The sequence below is a fragment of the Macaca nemestrina genome, chromosome 7, assembly GCF_043159975.1.
Source record: "Macaca nemestrina isolate mMacNem1 chromosome 7, mMacNem.hap1, whole genome shotgun sequence".
NCBI classification, from domain to species: domain Eukaryota; kingdom Metazoa; phylum Chordata; class Mammalia; order Primates; family Cercopithecidae; genus Macaca; species Macaca nemestrina.
In genome coordinates this window covers 170,946,876-170,965,966 of record NC_092131.1, presented here as the reverse complement: position 1 = coordinate 170,965,966, position 19,091 = coordinate 170,946,876, and the positions used below count along the sequence as shown (strand labels likewise).

Sequence of the window (19,091 nt, the reverse complement as noted above, 5' to 3'; positions counted from 1 at the left end):
AGAGAGGGTGGGCCCTGGGCTTCTGCCTTTGATGCATGTCAGCCATGCCCACAAGGAAAGCACACCCTCATGAGGGAAGTTACAAAGGGGATGGAGAGAGGCAGGAATTTTCTCCCCAGCTTCCCTCTAGGGAGGATAAAATGGAATTAAGAACTAGGAAAAGTAAAGCCTCCCTGTAAGCTAAATATTGATTTTCCTATAGATCAAGGGGAAATGTGCAAGGTGCTTATACGTCAGTTCCTAACTTTATTTCCCTGTCATCAAGGGCCATTCCCCTAAATATGTGGGGAATCATCCCCACAGTCTGAGTTACTCAGCGCAGATCTGCACCATCATGACTGGGGAAGAGTGGTACCAGGCGATTAAAATAATTTATACTCCACGTCAAATGGAACTGTCCTTGGTGGGCTCTTTGTATAGCTCTTCTCATGTGAGTTATAGATATGCAACTGTGTTCTTGTGAGTGTCCAGAAAAAAATAAAACACACACATACTCCTCCCCAAGACAAATATTCTTAAAGACAGTAATAAACGAAAGAGAAGCATGTCTAAAATTCACCTATTCCTACAAGAACACTTCTACTTACACCAGGGTTAATATTCTACATTATTATCTAGATCATTATTTTTTCTTTTCTTTATTCCACACCAAACAAAGTGGGGGTGGTCATTATTGAGCCGTATCCCTTTTAACAGTTTACCTCAGCTTCCCAAAGATCTGGTCAAAACTTTAAAGTTACTCTGTAGAAGCCTGGCTAAATTCTTAGACAGGATACCATCTTCCTGTGGAGTCTGTGGGCAGGTTGGGTCCAGAGCTGATTTTCACCTGGTGTATACCAGTTTAGCGCTAGTGATTATTACATATATATACACATATATTTTGAGACATATCCTGGAGCCTCTGAGGGTATGTCTCCTCCCTTACCTCGGGAGCTATGATGGTGAAGGCTGCAGTGCAGTCCAGACCTGTTCTAGCAGTGTCAGGTGAAGAGAAGGGAAATGGGCAGGGCAAGTGGGGGACTGCCTCCAGGGGCCAGGCCTGTGGTATGTGTTCATCGGGTGGGGATAGGAAGTGGAAAGAGAGGGTGGGCCCAAATACACACACACACACACACACACACACACACACACACACACACACACACAGAGACAGACAGACATATATATTGAGACGTGGTCTCACTGCATTGCCCAGACTGGAGTGCAGTGGTGTGATCACCGCTCACTGTAACCTCAACCTCCTGGGCTTACGTGATCTTCCCACCTCAGCCTCCCAAGTAGTTGGGATCACAGGCATGTGCCATCCCGCCTGGCGAATTTTTTGTATTGGTTTTAGAGACAGGGTCTCTCTATGTTGCCCAAGTTGGTCTCAAACTTCTGGGCTCAAGAGATCCTCCTGTCTCAGCCTCCCAAAGTGCTGGTATTACAGGCATGTTGTTATTATGATCCTGGTAGGGAGGGCAGTGTGGATCTATTCTTCTAGTTATATTTATGGTCATTTTATTTTTCTGTTTTAATTTTTCACTGGATTTAGTATTACATTGAGTTAACCCTGATAAATTTCCTCGCTATCTGCCATTTATAAAATTTGGTAGATATGAATTTTTATTACAGGCTCTTTTAGGCTTCTAGATTTGGCATAAAGGGAGAATAGTGATGCCTTTCTAAGTCAAATGAGAGAAAACTTATGAAAAACGCTAGACAGATTTATTTATTTATATTAAATGTTTGCATTAATTTTCTAAAATATGATCACACCTACCAGCACTATCAAAATAAAGTGAGAGAAATAAAGAGTTGATTTGTATATTGTTTTATAACTATTTTTCTTTCCCATATGTCCTCTTTTGAATAAAGCTCATTGTTTTCATGGAAGCTTTTACCCTGCAGAGAAGAGAACAAAGCTGTACAATGTTTCTTTTTATCCTGAGAATCATGAAAGTGGCACCAGTAAAAATTTTACTTTGGGAGGCCAATTGAAAGGAAGATGCACTAGAAATTCAATGAAAGAAGAAAATTGATTTTTAAAGCTACAACAAAATTGCTAATGGTCTGAGTAAACAATAAAGAATGTCATCAGTGGACGGTATTTTTGAGGACTCTCTGAAATGTAACTAGTAGATAGGGATAGATCTGTTGAGAGAAGAACCTTGCAGTTCTCTGGAACGCTGGGGTCAGAGAGGCAGGGCTGTCCTAGAGGTAGCTACTGGCTTACAAACGAAGCTGCCTCACAGACCTGGCAGCGTATGTATCCCATCTCTCTGCCAGAGTTACTGAAGGCAGGCCACAGTAGTCGCAGTGGGGAAATGGGTGTTTTCCAATACCAATGTAAGTAGACATTAAATCACCAAACAGTTCAAGAAAGCTGGTACCCAGAGAATTACCAAATTAAAACACAGAAGAACTAATCCCTGAGAAAATGGAAAAAACTAGATGGTTATTTTCACCAAAAAAAAAAAAAAAAAAAAGAAAAGGTTATTTTTGGAAAGATGCATGAGAATATTGCATTAATTAAAAAAAAGACTAGATACAGGCTGGGCGCGGTGGCTCGCGCCTGTAATCCCGGCACTTGGGGAGGCTGAGGTGGGCAGATCATGAGGTCAGGAGATCGAGACCATCCTGGCTAACACGGTGAAACCCTGTGTCTACTAACAATACAAAAAAATTAGCCGGGCATAGTGGCGGGCACCTGTAGTCCCAGCTAGTCGGAAGGCTGAGGCAGGAGAATGGCATGAACCCGGGAGGTGGAGCTTGCAGTGAGCCGAGATTGCGCCACTGCACTCCAGGCTGGGCAGCAGAGCAAGACTCCGTCTCAAAAAAAAAACTGAAAAGAGAGAGAGACTTGGAACACTTGAAAACACAAGATAAATCAGGAAAGGATTAATATAAAATTGTAGATGGGGAAAATTATCAGACAAAATAGCATTTAAGGTAAAATCTTTAATTGGTATAGTCTTTTTATATGATAAAGGATTAAATCCCTAAGAAGATATGTGTCATAAACATCAAGGCATCTAATAAAAAATAATAGAAATATAAAAACAAAAACTAAAAGACGTGGATTAATTGACAAATCCATGTTCATGGTGGGAAATTCTATAATAGTCCTTTATACAGAATCAGCAGTTCAACAGACAAAAATATCATGAAGGACATGGAGAAGTTGAGTGATAAAATAATGAAGTGATAAAGTTGCCCTTGTGTTTAAGGGCTCCCCCAAATGGATATTCTCATATACTGTTGATGGAAGTGTACATTTGTAAAGCTTTTTGGAACGGTGTTATCTATCAGCATTTAGAAAAGTCCCGTCTCTGACTGCATTTCTGCTTTGAGGAATCTTTCCTAACTAAATAATGCATTTGTACCCAGAGGTGTTGCCAAGGACGTTCATCACTGTATGGTTTGATAACAAACATATGAAAACAAACTAAATGCCTATTAGTAGGGGAGTAGTTGAACAAATTATATTACATCTATATTATGGGATACCATTTAGCCATTGAAGAGAGTGAAATGGTTCTGTGTGGATTATTATGGGAAGAACGTTAAGATATATTAAGTGAAAAATACGAGGTACAGAACAATGCACGCAATTTGGCCACCTCACTAAAAAAATTTCAAAAGGAAATAAACACATCTTTATATAAGCATGAGCATTTGCTGGGAGATTATACAATACAAAGAACTGTTAATAGTGGTTGGTTTTGGAAAAGATATAGGGGTTTGGGATGAGGGGGAAAAGGGCAGCTTTTACTTTCCATTTTTATATCTTTTTATGCTCTTCAAATGTTTTAACTATATGGATGTATTACTTTTATTCTAAACTGTAGACATATCTAGTCTATTTTATGATATTTACTGTGTCTAAATGTATATGTATGAACATGTATTCCAGTGTGCACTTTATAGATGGCTTAGATTATTTACTACTACTTTTTATTTTATTTTATTTATTTATTTATTTTGAGATGGTGTCTCATTCTGTCGCCCAGGATGGAGAGCAGTGGCAGGATCTCGGCTCACTGCAAGCTCCGCCTCCCGGGTTCACGCCATTCTCCTGCCTCAGCCTCCCGAGTAGCTGGAACTACAGGCACCCGCCACCACACCCAGCTAATTTTTTTTGTATTTTTAGTAGAGACGGGGTTTCACCGTGTTAGCCAGGATGGTCTTGAACTCCTGACCTCATGATCTGCCCGCCTCGGCCTTCCGAAGTGCTGGGATTACAGACGTGAACCACCGCGCCGGCCTGTTTACTGCTTCTTGTTGTCTATGTTTTCGTGATTCCATAATTATGCTGAATTAAGTGTTGGCTATCATGTTTAGATTTATGTTATTTTCATGCTTAACAAAACCATTCTGAACAGTATCTGTGACGGACACAATGATAGCTCACTTGTACTGGGTGTGAGTGCTGAATAAATACCCGCCCAGAAGGAAGCAGATACCTCCAATTTACCTAGGAAACTTCAGTGTAATATTAATGGCTTCTTCAAAGGTTGTAGGGTTGATATTTAATGAATCTTTTTTTAAAAAAACCTTATTAATGAGACAGGGTCTTACTGTTGTCTCTCAGGCTGGAGTGCAGTGGTGGCTCACTGTAGCCTTGACCTCCCAGGCCCAAGCAATCCTCCCACCTCAGCCTTCCAAGCAGCCAGGACCGCAGACATGCACCACCAGGCCAGGCTAATTTTTTAATTTGTGTGTATATAGGTAGAGACAGGGTCTCCCTGTATCACCCAGGCTGGTCTCAGACCCCTGGGCTCAAGTGATCCTCCTGCCTTGGCCACTCAAAGTGCTGAGATTACAAGGTGTGAGCCACCACCCACAGCCTAATGAATCGTAATGTTGTACTATTTGAACCGTGTCAGGATGTCTAAACTAGCTAAGAAATACTTAGAAAGGGTATCTGATAGAATGTAGCTCTGCTGTGGTTCTTAACTTTTTGGCTGGAAAAAGGAGTGTGACATTTCCAAAGCTACCCTTGAGTAAATGCTTACCAGAAACTTGAGAAATGTGTTCACCTGTAAACCTGTCTTTTTAATAATTTTTTTCTTTCTTGCAGGGTAACCCCATCCTCTGAAAATCCTAATGGTGCTACTTCTAGTGTCAGCCAAGGAAAACCCTCTTTAAGACGAATTAAAGGGAGATTACACAGAAGCAAAAGCCTTGATAGCATCGATTTCTGCGAGCTCACTGTAAGTGGACTGATCAATGCTTTTCTTATTTTTTCGAAGAGTATGAAAGTTTTTATTTTATTATTGTCATAAAAGTGCAACAGACTTATTTTGTGGCAGGCATTTTTTAATTTTGGAAATGGTTTACCCAACAGGTTGCCAACCAGAATGTTTTCTTAACTAGCATGGATATGACACATTTATAAAATGGTTCATAATGATGATTCTGATACAAAGAGAAGATAGAGAAATGCTTCGTGAACTCCACAAGAAAAATTGATTTAAGTTCAATAGAGTATTAATGGGAATATCTTATAAAATCACAAATCCACATGTTAATATAAGTAGAGACTTAAGTGTCTAATTAACCCCAAGTGCCAGACAATAACTACTCTGATATTATTAGGACAGATCCCAATTCAGTTAATGATGGTGCTTTCTTTCTATTCTTTTTTTTTTTTTTTAAGAGCCAGGGTCTCCTTCTGTTGCCCCGAATGGAGGGCAGTGGTACAGTCATGGCTCACTGCAGTATTGAACACCTGGGTTCAAGTGATCCTCCCACATCAGCCTCCCAAGTAGTTGGGACTATAGGCGTGTGCCACTGTGCCTGGCTAATTTTTTAATATTTTGTAGAAATGGGGTCTCACTATATTGCTCTGGCTGGTCTTGAACTCCTGGCACTTTCTTTTATTCTAAGTGGTTACATTAATGTTCATATTTGACACATTATTATTTCTCATATGGGAATGTGGTAAATTCATGCATGTTTTTGGAGGAACACTGGCACTTTCAGGCCCCACTTGAATAAAAAAGAAACTGTAATGCCAATTTGTAAAACAAACACTAGAATTTTCTTTGTAAAAAGGTTTTATTTCAATTAATGTATCATAAGTTTCAATGGTAAATTAATGAATGTTTAGGTTATTTGGTAGACCTGATATGTTCATTTCTGTCCTTTTTGAGTTTTGAAAAATTTTGAATGATAAAGGTACCATTCGCCATTGTTTCAAAAAATGGTATCAAAATATGAAACTAAATTCTGTCTCTTTCATCTCTTACCTGTAACTGCTAAAAATAAAAGCTCAGTAAATGTGAATACTCTATTATTTACTCTTTTTTTTTTTTTTTTTTGAGATGGAGTCTTGCTCTGTCGCCCAAGCTGGAGTGCAGAGCCACAATCTCAGCTCACTGCAACCTCCGCTTCCCGGGTTCAAGCGATTCTCCTGCTTCAGCCTCCTGAGTAGCTGGGATTACAGGTGCCGGCCACAACGCCTGGCTAATTTTTTGTATTTTTAGTAGAGACAGGGTTTCACCATCTTGGCCAGGCTGGTCTCAAACTCCTGACCTTGTGATCCACCCGCCTCGGCCTCCTAAAGTGCTGGGATTACAGGCACGAGCCACCGTGTCCGGCCAGTACTCTATTTTTTTTTTTTTTACATGTATTTTTACATTTATTTTTATTTGTTTACATTTATTTTACATGCATTTTTACATTTATTTTTTCATTTTTACTAAAATAATTTTATTCAAGCATTTTACTTTAAAATGTTCTTGAATGCTTTATGACATAAGACATAAATAGGTAAAATGTGACCTATCAGAAGACATTTAACCAAGAACAGAAAAAGAATAAAAAGACAGTAAATTCTTGCTGAGTAGACCTAACAGTTAAAGTAACTAAAGAAAATGTAAATGTACTTCAAAATGAAGTGAACTGCTTTTTGAAAGTGAAACATTGAATTCATCAAGAAACAAATTTAAATTATTTGTTGGAGTATAAAAATGGAAATTTAAATTTTATCAGCTTTTTTTCTATTGTGTAAAACATTGTCATTACTGAAGCATAATCATATAATTAATTTTGCATGTCATAAAATATGTTTCTTTGCATAAACAGAATCATTCTGGTTGGGGGAGAGATTATAATGTTTCTGGAGTGTAACAGACAAAAAGCTTTATGGAGAAAAAGATTGCCTTCAGTTTTCCACAAATAGAAATGACAAATAGAGTTACCTTTTTATCATAATAAATATGTTTTTAAATTATTGAGAGTTTATTGTCTGCTTTGCTTCATGAAAGAATTGAGCTGGTTGAAGTTAGTACACCCTCCAAGCAAGGAAAAAATACTGCTACCCAGGTGCGGAATTACTTTCTTTCTTTTTGATGGTTTTCTATTTGACTCTATCTCAAAAGTGAAATGTCTTAGTATCCCTGAAGGGAAGGCATTTTGACATTGATATTGAAAGAGAGGAAAAGTTGAGGTTCATAGAAGGCTTATTCCGGGGAGGAGCTGTATGTTCTGGTGTAATGGTTCACTTGGCTTCATGGGCGATGTTGTTTTAAATTTCGGTTTTCTACTTCTGAGGAGTGCATTGAAAAGCCATGGACTTGGTATGCTGACATTCCATCCCTCAGCAGTGGGAATATGTTAATGAAGTCTAATTTCTGCAATTCATTTGAGTTTTTTGCAACTTGTGTTCATTTTCTCTCTCAGGTTTTTGTGGTCATTTGTGGTGGAGCAACAATTTATATTTACTGTATCTTACTCTGCATGTTTTTGGATTGTTAGAAGTTTTTACAATGAGCATGTTTCATTTTTAGAAAAGCAGTAACTGATTTTCCAAGCAATAAAAAAATAAATAAAAAGAAGAGCTTAACAGCTTGGCTCCTCCCACTTTCTACCATAAGATATGGCAATTAATACTGTAATATCCAAAATATGTAGGGGCATATAGCATCTCTGGCATGGGGCAAAAAACATTTTTTCCCTACACTTTAAAGATTCTGTCCTTTTGGCCAGGCGTGGTGGCTCATGTCTGTAATCCCAGCACTTTGGGAGGCCAAGGTGGGTGGATCACCTGAGGTCAGGAGCTCGAGACCAGCCTGGCCAACATGGCGAAACCCCGTCTCTATTAAAAAGACAAAAATTAGCTGGGTGTGGTGGCATGCGTCTGTAATCACAGCTACTCAGGAGGCTGAGGCAGGAGAATCGCTCGAACTTAGGAGATGGAGATTGCAGTGAACCAAGATTGTGCCACTGCACTCCAGTCTGGATGACAGAGAGAGACTTGGTCGCAAAAAAAAAAAAAAAAATTCTTCTTTTTTGAAAGAAAGAAGGGAGGCTACACTTTTGAAAAAAAAACATGGGTTCGAAAAGGGTTTCATCGAAGATGAAAGGTGTTCAGAATTGTTTTTCTAAGGAAGTTGACTTTGTAATATAATCATGTAGGACCAATTTAAAATCTTAGCCATGGAAGTCTGCAGGGAAGGTATTTGGTAAAGGATCTGTAATGACTTCTAATTACGTAGGAATAGAAATCTTTATTTCCTTTAGGAAGTACCTTAGCCACCATAGTTACCTCTTTGTAAATATTCTTACAGTTCAAACAACTATGAATACTTTACACACTATTTAAAAATTTTATTTAAAAATTCTGATTAAATGTATGACTCCCTATGACTGCCAAAGTAAATAGAGAACCTTGAAATAGGAAAACTTGGACTTGCTAATAATCTCCTGGCATATATACATACCAAATTTGTATAACCAACAGAATATTTCTATTTTTATGTTTTACTTTTAATTTTTTCCAAATTTGAGAAAAATGTACAACTTTTATTGCTTTTAGAAAAACATAGCAAGTGGAGCAAGAGATGCACTTGCTGTAGTTTCCTGGTTCCAGTTTCTGGCTGAGAGGCCTCAGGATCCAGCTGAGCCTGTTGGCTTTGGTCCCGGGCACCATCAGAATGATGCCATTTCACTCCTGGGGAGAAGTGATTGTTTCAGCTTTCTCTGTGGGGATTAAATGGGATGGGCATTCTAGTTCATTTTGTAACCCTACAGGATAATTGATTGGCATCCTAGTTTACTGGCGGGGACTGGAATCCATCCAGTCTCCCTGGTTCCTTGAGGCAGTGTCCCAGAGATGCTTGGTAAAATTCTCTGAGCCCTTCTTCAATGTTTTAATGAGTAAAATGGTGTATAAACCAGATGGCAGGTTCTTCCCCCCACCCCCTTGGGGTGATAGACATAACAATCCATATGAAAAAGAAAAGTGACCTTTTGTCTTTAGATTTAGTGAATGATGTTTACATTCTTAGCTGTTTCGTTTCACTTTGGTGTTATTGCCTGTTTAGGTTGCAAATCAGGTTGCATTTTTTAATTCTGCCCCTTCCTTTCTCTTGGATTCTAAGTGTATAGTCAAAGAAGTGATAATTTAAAAATTTAAGTGATAATTTAAAAATTTAGCAAATTGCTTGAAATTTTGCAGCTTCTCTTATCAAACCTGCTTCCTAAAATAGGGGAATGGAGCCAGTTTGGTGAAGTTCATTCTGTTTGGGAGGAAGGTATTCTAGAACATAAACTTAGGCAGTTTATTTCCTGTTTTGTGGATGTAAATCTAGATTGCAGCTTATCTCTCTGCCAGCAGAAAAACAAAAAGTTGTGTGCACAGTAAATAGAAACAATGATCCAATTAACAATTTATGGTGATGTTCCGTCAACTTTGAGTGACAGAGGATTCAGTCATCACTGATAATCACTAGGCAAAAGTGATACATGTTTCAAAAGCTTTAGAGGAGTTTTTGTCAGTAGGGGGCAAAATATGTGAGAAGATATTATTTGGAGTGTTACATTTTAGTACGTTTTTGGGTTAATAAATCACATGTCACTGCTCCCTGAATAATTGTTTTTTTGTTTTTTTTTTAACATCAGTGATTTTTTTTTTTTTTTTTTACATTTGAAGAGACACTTCTTTCTCCTGATATAAAAAAGTATCTGGCCAGGCTCAGTGGCTCATGTCTGTAATCCCAGCACTTTGGGAGGCCGAGGCAGGTGGATCACCTGAGGTCAGGAGTTTGAGACCAGCCTGGTCAACCTGGTGAAACCCCATCTCTACTAAAAATACAAAAATTAGCTGAGCATGGTGGTGGGCACCTGCGATCCCAGCTACTTGGGAGGCTGAGGCAGGAGAATCACATGAACCCAGGAGGCAGAAGTTGCAGTGAGCCGAGATCATGCCATTGCACTCTAGCCTGGGCGACAGAGCAAGCTCCATCTCAAAAAAAAAAAAGAAAAGAAAAAGAATAAAAGAGTATCCATGCAGACTGACAGGAAATGTCTGTAACCCTGTGAAGATATCCATGATGAAAAATTTCTCCGCCTCCCTCTACCCCTCAAGACGTTCTACTATGAGACCAGTGGGACCCTGAGAGGCCTCAGGGACCTGTTTTGACACAAAACTACCTTTTGACTTTGAACACATCCTAAGTTGTTTTTCCACCTTGGGCACCTGGCTGGTGAGAGAGGAGCTAGGCATGAAATGGTGAAAACACCGTGGAAGGAGAGCCCTGGAGGAACATGGACGCCACTTCTGGGCTTCCCAGTTCTGTGGGAGGAACTGGCCCCTTCCCCCGTTCTCACTCCCACTTTTATCACCAGTTCTCCCCTCACCAGTACGAGAGCCTGGAAGAAACTGCAGGGAGCATCATGGGCTCCTCTGCTCTGGGCACATGGTGATGATTGAGTGGTTATGGTGGTAGAAGTAGTGGTAGTGGTGGAGGTGGAGGTCATGGTGGAAGTGGAGTTGGTGATGGAAGAGGAGGTAGTGGTGAAGATGGAGTGCTTATGGTGGTAGAAGTGGTGGTGGTTATGGTGGTGGAGGTAGAGGTGGTGGTGGTAGTGGTAATGGAGGTGGAGGTGGTGGTACAGGAAGCGTTGGTACAGGAGGTGGTGGTGGTGGAGGTAGTGGTGGTGAAGGTGGAGGTGGAGGTGGTGGTTGTAGAAGTGGTGGTGAAGGATGTGGTGGTGGTGGAGGTAGCAGTGGTAAAGGTGAAGGTGGAAGTGCTAGAGGTGGTGGTGGTGGAGGTGGAGGTGGTGGAGGTGGTGGTGGTGGAGGTGGTGGTGATGGAGGTTGTGGACGTGGTGGTAGTGGAGTTGGTGGTGGTAGAGATAGGGGAGGTGGGAGTGGTGGAGGTGGAGGTGGGGGGGGGTGGTGGTGGTGGGGGGGGTGGTGGTGGTGGTGGGGGGGGGTGGTGGTGGTGGTGGTGGTGGTGGTGGTGGAGGTGGGGGGGGGTGGTGGTGGTGGTGGTGGAGGTGGTGGTGGTGGTGAAGGTGGAGGTGGAGGTGGTGGTTGTAGAGGTGGTGGTGGTGTAGGTAGCGGTAGTGGAGATGGTGGAGGTAGTGGTGGAGGTGGAGGTGGTGGAGGTAGTGGTGGAAGTGGTGGTGGTGGAGGTAGTGGTGGAGGTAGTGGTAGAAGTGGTAGTGGTGGAGGTGGTGGTGGAGGTGGTAGTGGTGGAGGTGGTAGTGGTGGAGGTGGAGGTGGAGGTGGTGGAGGTAGTGGTAGAAGTGGTGGTGGTGGAGGTAGTGGTGGAGGTGGTAGTGGTGGAGGTGGTAGTGGTAGAGGTAGTGGTGGAGGTAGTGGTGGAGGTGGTGGAGGTAGTGGTGGAGGTGGTAGTGGTGGAGGTGGTGGTGGTGGAGGTGGAGGTGGTGGAGGTAGTGGTAGAAGTGGTGGTGGTGGAGGTAGTGGTGGTGGTGGAGGTGGTGGTGGAGGTGGTGGTGGAGGTAGTGGTGGAGGTGGTGGTGGTGGAGGTGGAGGTGGTGGAGGTAGTGGTGGAGGTGGAGGTGGTGGAGGTAGTGGTGGAGGTGGTGGTGGTGGAGGTAGTGGTGGTAGTGGTGGAGGTGGAGGTGGTAGAGGTGATGGAGGTGGTGGAAGTGGAGGTAGTGGTGGAGGTGGTGAAGGTGAAGGTGAAGGTGGAGGTGGTGGTTGTAGAGGTGGAAGTGGTGGAGGTGGTGGTGAAGGGGAGTAGGTTGTGGTGGTAGAGGTGGTGGTGGTGGTGGAGGTGGTGGTTATAGAGGTGGAAGTGGTGGAGGTGGTGGTGAAGGAATAGGTTGTGATGATAGAGGTGGTGGAGTGGGTGGTGGTGGTGGAGGTGAAAGAGGAAGAGGTGGTGGTGGATGTGTTAGTAGTAGATGTGGAGGTGGAGGTGAGTGAGCCTTCTTTTCTTACAGTGGGCCAGGTCTTTCATGTTTTGAGGTCGTTGAAATGTTCCTGTTTACAAATAACAACACTGACTCAAACTGGTCTAAATAATAAAGATATTAAGTTATATACTAGAAGTTCTGCAGTAGGATGTTCTTTAGGGCTAATTGAATCCTGTGGGTCTAGTTCCATTTTCCTGGGATATTTTGCATCTCCCCTCCTCTGCGTAGACTTCCTCGGTAGGCTTGTGCCATGCTGTGGGCAGCAGTTCAGGCCTCATGTCCACAGGGATAAAGGCAGGAAGGGGCAGTGTCTCTTTCTGTAGCTCTATATCAAGCATAGAAAACTTACCCTAAAGTTCTCTTTCCTACTTCTCATTTCTGTCTCACTGGACCTTATGCCGGACCAGTCTCTGGCTTGGTTAATGTCATGTATTGATTTTCTTAGCTGGGTTCTTTGACCAAAGGAAAAGTCTGAGAATCCATAAATAATGACTATAAGAATATAAAAGATAAAAGACATGGTATTAATAAAGTAAGACTGTTTAGGACAGGAGCAAATAAATAGTCCTCAAATATCGCTCAGTGCCTTTGGCTGACTGATGATTGTCCTTTTTTTTTTTTTTTTTTTTTTTTTTTTTTTTTTTTTGAGATGGAGTCTTGCTCTGTTGCCAGGCTGGAGTGCAATGGCACCATCTCGGCTCACTGCAACCTCTGCCTCCTGGGTTCAAGCGATTCTCCTGCCTCAGCCTCCCGAGTAACTGAGACTACAGGCGGGTGCCACCATGCCCAGCTAATTTTTGTATTTTTAGTAGAGACAGGGTTTCACCGTGTTAGGCAGGATGGTCTCGATCTCCTGACTTCGTGATCTGCCCACCTCAGCCTCCCAAAGTGCTGGGATTACAGGCGTGAGCCACTGTCCCTGCCCAAATGATTGTCATTTAAAGTAAAGTAACAGGAGCATTTTTCTCTTGTAGCAAGGAATGTGGGGGCAGGCAGCCCAGGGTTGGCACAGCTGTGCTGTGATGTTCTCAGAGACCAGCCTTCCCCACTGTTCCAGGCTGCCCTCGTTTTATAGGCCTCAGCCCTCATTGGTTCAGTCTCTAGGTGGCTGCTGTGACTCTGCCCTCACATCTTGTATTTCCAACAAAAATAATGGGGCAAAGTAAAAGGTCAGAAAACTTTCTCCTAGTGAAGCTTTGCCCTTTTGTTTCAGAGGAGATGCCCTCCCCAGGAACATCCTTCTACATCTGCTTGTCAAGAATTGCATCACATTGCCATTTCCTGTTCTAAGGGAGGGTGAAAAATGGGGAGTTTTGGTGGCACAGGCTCCTAGGGATGAAAACGGGGTTCTGCTAGTAAGGAAGAAGGAGGAAATGGGTACTTTGTAGGTAACTAGCAGGGTCTGCTCTGCTAGCACCTCCCAGCAAGTCTTCAACTCACAGTACAGACCAGAAAATTAATACCACAGTAAAAGCCAACTCATAAATAGGTTAAATTATAATTGCTATCATGGCATTATGAGAGATATGTATCTGAGGTGTCTGCATAATTCAAAATTCCTATGATTCTGAGACTATTTTTCCCATAGGACTCTCAATAAGCTACAAGAATGGTGGCTTATTTCTGTTTTCAGATAAATTGGTTTGCCATGGACCAGTAGTAGACACCCAGGTTAATTCACTCTGCCTGCCAGTTTAAAATTATGTAATTCCAGGTGCCTAGTTTTAATTTGGGACATTTGCATAATTTCAGATGTGTTCATGAAGTGAGACTTTATTAATGTTTTATGTTGCATGATTTAGATTGATACAACTAAAATTTGCATAAAATAATGACCAAATTGTGTTCAGTTTAGGAAGGCAGGAAAGTGAGTAATATATTTTACAACAACAAGAAAACGCAGCCAAATGGTTAAAATACAAAAAGATTTAGTGCCTGAAGTAGCATTTTTAGTTAGACTTATGAAGACTTGTCTATCTAGGACAAATTGTTCCCCGAATTATCCCCCATTCAGGAAGTCTTTGTTTTACTGTGCAACCTTACAGGATCCCTCATGTTAGAATTTGTGTCTTCATATTGCTTCCCCAATTTCTGACAGCTTATGTGCCGTAAAACTAGATTGCTTCATAATACCTGGTGTAATGTTAAGGGTTTAGTGCAGCTCAGTATAAATATTGTCAAATGAATGAATAGATATGATTAAGTGAATCAATGGCCTTGCTAGCAGCTAGGCCATGAGAGGGGCGCTGAAAATGGAAACAGAAATCAGCCTTTCCCTGTCCTTCATGGCCTTGGCAAATTTAAAGAATCTTCAGCCTGGGTCCATCGAGTGTTTCTTCATGAGCAGATTCAGGTCATGCATCCTTGGAAGAAATACACGCACTGAACATTTGGCTCCAGTGTTAGGGCCGAGACCTTTTGGTCTTAGGGACATTTTGACCTGGCCCTTGTCTCCGTGACCATATACATGAGACACCAGAGAGGAATTGCTCACCAGTGAGGAAGGTTAGTATGAGATCCCAAGTGATCACACGTGTATAAGTATATGGGAGGGTTGGATTTTTATTAAAGTAGACCAGTCCTGTAGACTATTTCATAATGACAATTCCTGGTAGAAACAGTCAACATAAAACAAGACGGACACTGGTTTAAGCGGCATAGTGGAACTTGATACAGTTGAAAAGCTGACAGAAGAAATAAAGTTAAAATTGACATTTGCTGATACTTAATACAGTAAAATTTATTTTTGAATTCAGATCAACAAAAGAATGAAATATTCATGACAGATTTAAAATCTTCAGACTTTGATCCAGGATATTGGACTGTATAAAATAAACAAAAAGCAGTAACCAGTAGAGAGAATTCATAATGAATGAAGCTATAATTGGTACACATTTGAAGTATTTCTGATCTGATTGATTTAAAATTTACCTAGAAAAGCCTTATCTCCGTGAAAATAATTGCAGAAAAAGATCAGTTGAAGAAAGAAAAAATTAGCCATTTCATGTACTTTAGAGAAAATTGAACAAGGGATTATATTGGCTTTATGAAATTAAAATATTTTGTCAATAATATGTTGCCAGGGTTGGTATAATTCCAATTCACGTTTTTGTATTTATAAACATAGGGTCTAAAATTCCTTGGTGCCCCCTCCTCCACCGCAACAAAAGCTGGTCACAGTATTCACTAGGTCAAAATTGTGATATTGAAAGGTCAAGTACCTGTTTTCAAATGATTTTTAATTTTTACATACAAAGTATTTCCTTTAAGTACCTTACCAGGTAGAAAATTTTTGTTTAGTGTTATTCATTGTGTGTGTGTGTGTGTGTGTGTGTGTTTAAGACTGAGTCTTGCTCTGTCACCTAGGCTGGAGTGAAGTGGCATAATCTCGGCTCACTGCAACCTCTACCTGCTGGGTTCAAGCAATTCTCCTACCTCAGCCTCCTGAGTAGCTAGGACTACAGGTGCCCGCCACCATGCCCAGCTAATTTTTGTATTTTTAGTAGAGACGGGGTTTCACCATGTTGGCCAGGCTGGTCTCAAACTCCTGACCTCATGATCTGCCCGCCTTGGCCTCCCAAAGTGCTGGGATTACAAGCATGAGCCACCGCGCCTGGCCATGTTTTTAATAAATAGCAAAAGAAACCAAAACTCTAACTTGTAAAGTAGTCATTAGGTTTTCCCTAATTGTACACTTAGGGAAAGAAGGATTAGCTACATTCATGGATTTGACTGTAAATTCATGTTTTAAAAAAGACCTTCTCCATCATCTTTTATGTCAAAAGAGGATGCCCCCCCACTGTCTCTCTCACACATAGAAAATCCCTTGCGGCGATCTTCTAGCGTTACTTGGTGGGCTGGTGGTCTTGGTTTCCCCAGCGTCTTATCACAGCTTGCAGTTATTTTACTTGTTCTTTCGTCTGTCTCCAGGAAAAAGTGCGCTCCATCAGAGCACAGGCCAGGGTAGTTTTGTTCCTTCTTGTATCCTTGGTGTGTATGCAGCGTATTGTTTTGTCCATAATGCGTGCTAAAGATTGTTGATTAACCAAAATACAGAGAGTACGCACTTGAAGAAAAAAATAAAAGGAAGAAAAGAAAAATGACTTGGGAGTTGGTTCTTACAGGTGCTCATGAACAAGTCCCCTCCCTGGCAGGTCCCCCAGGCCTGCCCTTGCCAGTCCCAGTTTACTGAGCATCCTGCCTGTGTTGCTCACCTGCGTGTCAGCGAACTGCACAGGACTTCAGAGCCCACTCCCAGCCCTCGGTGGAGGTACGCACCGCTGTATGGTAAAGGAGTCTTCCAGAATTGTCACCGTTATTAATCTTCCAAATGGAGAGGAGTCAGAGAGACTTGAGGCTCTTTTGCAGAAAAAGGAATCCAGCTATTTTTATAACTTTGGGAGTTCCAGAGGCCAGTCTGAATGCAGTTTGCCAATTGACAACTAATGGGTAGGAGGTTTTTACCCTTAATGGATACTTTCTTCATTAAACTGGGAGTGTTCACATATTTCTAAAGGACTCTTCCAGACAGCCTTGCAAGAACTCTTGTTTTAAAAAATGGTTGCAAGTACAGAGGCTGCGAACACTCCGTTCTTGTAAGTGGTACTGGCCTTCATCTCCACCTGCTAGGCTTTCTGCATTGGTTTTGCAGCTCGGTATTTTGTCTCCATTCCAGTGGACCTGTGCCATCATCTCCCATCTCTTCAGAGTTTCTTTTCATTAGCAACTGCTAGTTCGGGAGCTTATTGAGTCTGACTTTAGGCAGAATTTTATTCATCAGAACTGAGAAGAAAATATAGGCCTTTTAGAAATTTGGATCTTAGTGAAAAGAATAGAGAAAATGTTATTTCAAAGAAGAGAATATGATGCATTTGGTATTCTGCTTTAACCAGTATTTCATGAAGTCTCTCATGAAAGCAGCTCCTGGATTTTGCTTGACCCTCTTCTCTAGGGCTTAGACGCAGCTCTGGTTGGCTGGCATGGAGACCTCAGCCACCACTCCTCCCCGTTTCTCCAGTTCCTTCCCTCCTCACAGCCTCTTCATGCAGATCCATGCACCAGCCTCACAGCCAGAACAGTGTAAGCCTAAATTTAGGTTCAGCTGGGGACTCCCCTCTCCCATCACATGCAAACACATACACGCACACACACACATTCACGCCGTTGTCATCTTGTCTGCCTTTAAAATGATCACAATCTAGTGGAGCCGACAAAAATGTGAGCAAACACGTGATACATGTACAATGGTGGAGGTGGTACAGGGTGCCTTGGGGGATAATGAAGTGCTCAAAGCTACTTTGTACATAAAGAGTCACCAAGAAGGTGGCTGGGAAACTGGATCTGGAAGGACACCAATGACTTTGTTGGGCAAAAGGTGGGGAGGTGTTGAGGGAGCAGGGTGGGGACCAGAGATGGAGCTCACACCAGCTGGTTGAAGGAAACTGCTGGTGGTTCCTAACCCTGGAGCTCTGTAGAGATTCCCCGTGAGGGTGGCCTCAAGCCCGCATGCCCCTTTACAGCCAGAGTAGCTTTGCTTTTATCTGTTCTACTGGAAGGTGAGAAGCACAGACCGTTTTATTTGGGAAAAAAGATTTTATTGCTAGGATGGTCTTGTGAACAGAGAGGGCTAAGGCAGGGCCAGGGAACCTCACCAGTGCATAGGCAGTTGGAAGGTGAGGGGCCAGCAAAGGAAACTCCTGGGTAGAGGCTGAAGAAGCAGAACAGGGGAGTTTCTGGAAGGGAGGAGTGGTCCACAGAGACGTGTGTGGCCTCAAGCAGGTAGGGAAGGCAAAGACAGCGTGGGCCTGCCAGCAGTCATAGGAGGTCATTTGAGGAGGCGGAAGTAGAGTTCATCTTTTTGCTAACCTTGAAAGGAAGGATAATGTTATTTTTTTAATACATTCACAGAACAGAGAGCCATCAGTGCTCCAAAATCTCCAGAGCTGACGGCATGTATTTTTGACAGTTTTCATGTATTTCTGACAGTTACAGCTCCCTTCATCCCCCATCTGTGAAAGTGGCACAGTGCAGTGGACTCATCAATGCATGCTGTGGTTGTGGTGGTCATCGGGGCAGGGGCGAGGGTAGGGGTCACTTAGAGGTGATTGGTAACACAGGCCAAGGGCAGTGGGATGGCAAGCAGGCCAGAGAAGGTTGAAAAATCCAGAAATATAAAGATAGAATGTTTTCGTGTGTGTTGAATGAGTCAGTTTATGGAAGTCTTTCTTTTTTATCTAATGTGGATCTGCTTCAGCTTTTCAGAGATGATCTTAGATGATTTCATTACTTTTCAGTCAGTGAAGAGAATCATTTGATCACCACGTTTGTTATGGAACAGTAAATCATCCCTGAGGAACATAATAAATAACATAGCGTATCTCTCTGTGTGCACACACATGTAATTTCAAGCATAGGTAGAAAATTGGTTGTATTTGTCTTGAGACAGATACCATTCTGTTCCCACCAGTCTAAATGAAAGCAGCTTAGGTCATCTGGTTATTACATGACTGCTGAGAATTAGAATGAAAAATGGACGTTTCAGAATATGTTGTTTTCTATCTCTACACATGTTCCTTTTTGGGTAAGTTGTACATTCTGTAGCAGCTAATGTTTTGTGAGGCCTGACTGGGTACCTGGTGCGGAAGGGGAGGGCCGCCTGTGACATGGGCACACACTCTGTGTGCTGGCTCTGGGCAGGCTTTATAAACCGAGAGGAAAGGAATCACTTTGTCTCTCCCATGATTTACTCTTTTCTCTCCTATGGCAAGTGGAGAAATGAATGTTACAGTTATGACTTTAGTTATGACTCTGTAGGTTATAGGAAGGCACATTCCTCTGGACCTGACTTGGACGCTGTCATAAGCCCCACCCGGTCTTCCCCAGAGTATCTTGTGGCCTGCTTATTCTGGAATTCTCACAATGAGAGTCACTACTAG

General features: G+C 42.1%; 1 protein-coding gene across 10 annotated transcripts in view; it reads left to right on the top strand.

The window, feature by feature from the left end:
* Positions 1-19,091, top strand: part of LOC105497535 (tight junction protein 1) — a 364,046-nt gene that overhangs the window by 100,650 nt on the left and 244,305 nt on the right. For all 10 annotated transcript variants that reach the window (XM_071067225.1, XM_071067227.1, XM_071067223.1 and 7 more), the window contains one exon: positions 5,063-5,195. Coding sequence is in view for 9 of the 10 variants with exons in the window: in XM_071067227.1 (XP_070923328.1) it covers positions 5,063-5,195 (133 nt within the window). In the remaining variant the exon portion in view is untranslated. The remainder of the gene's footprint in view (positions 1-5,062; positions 5,196-19,091) is intronic.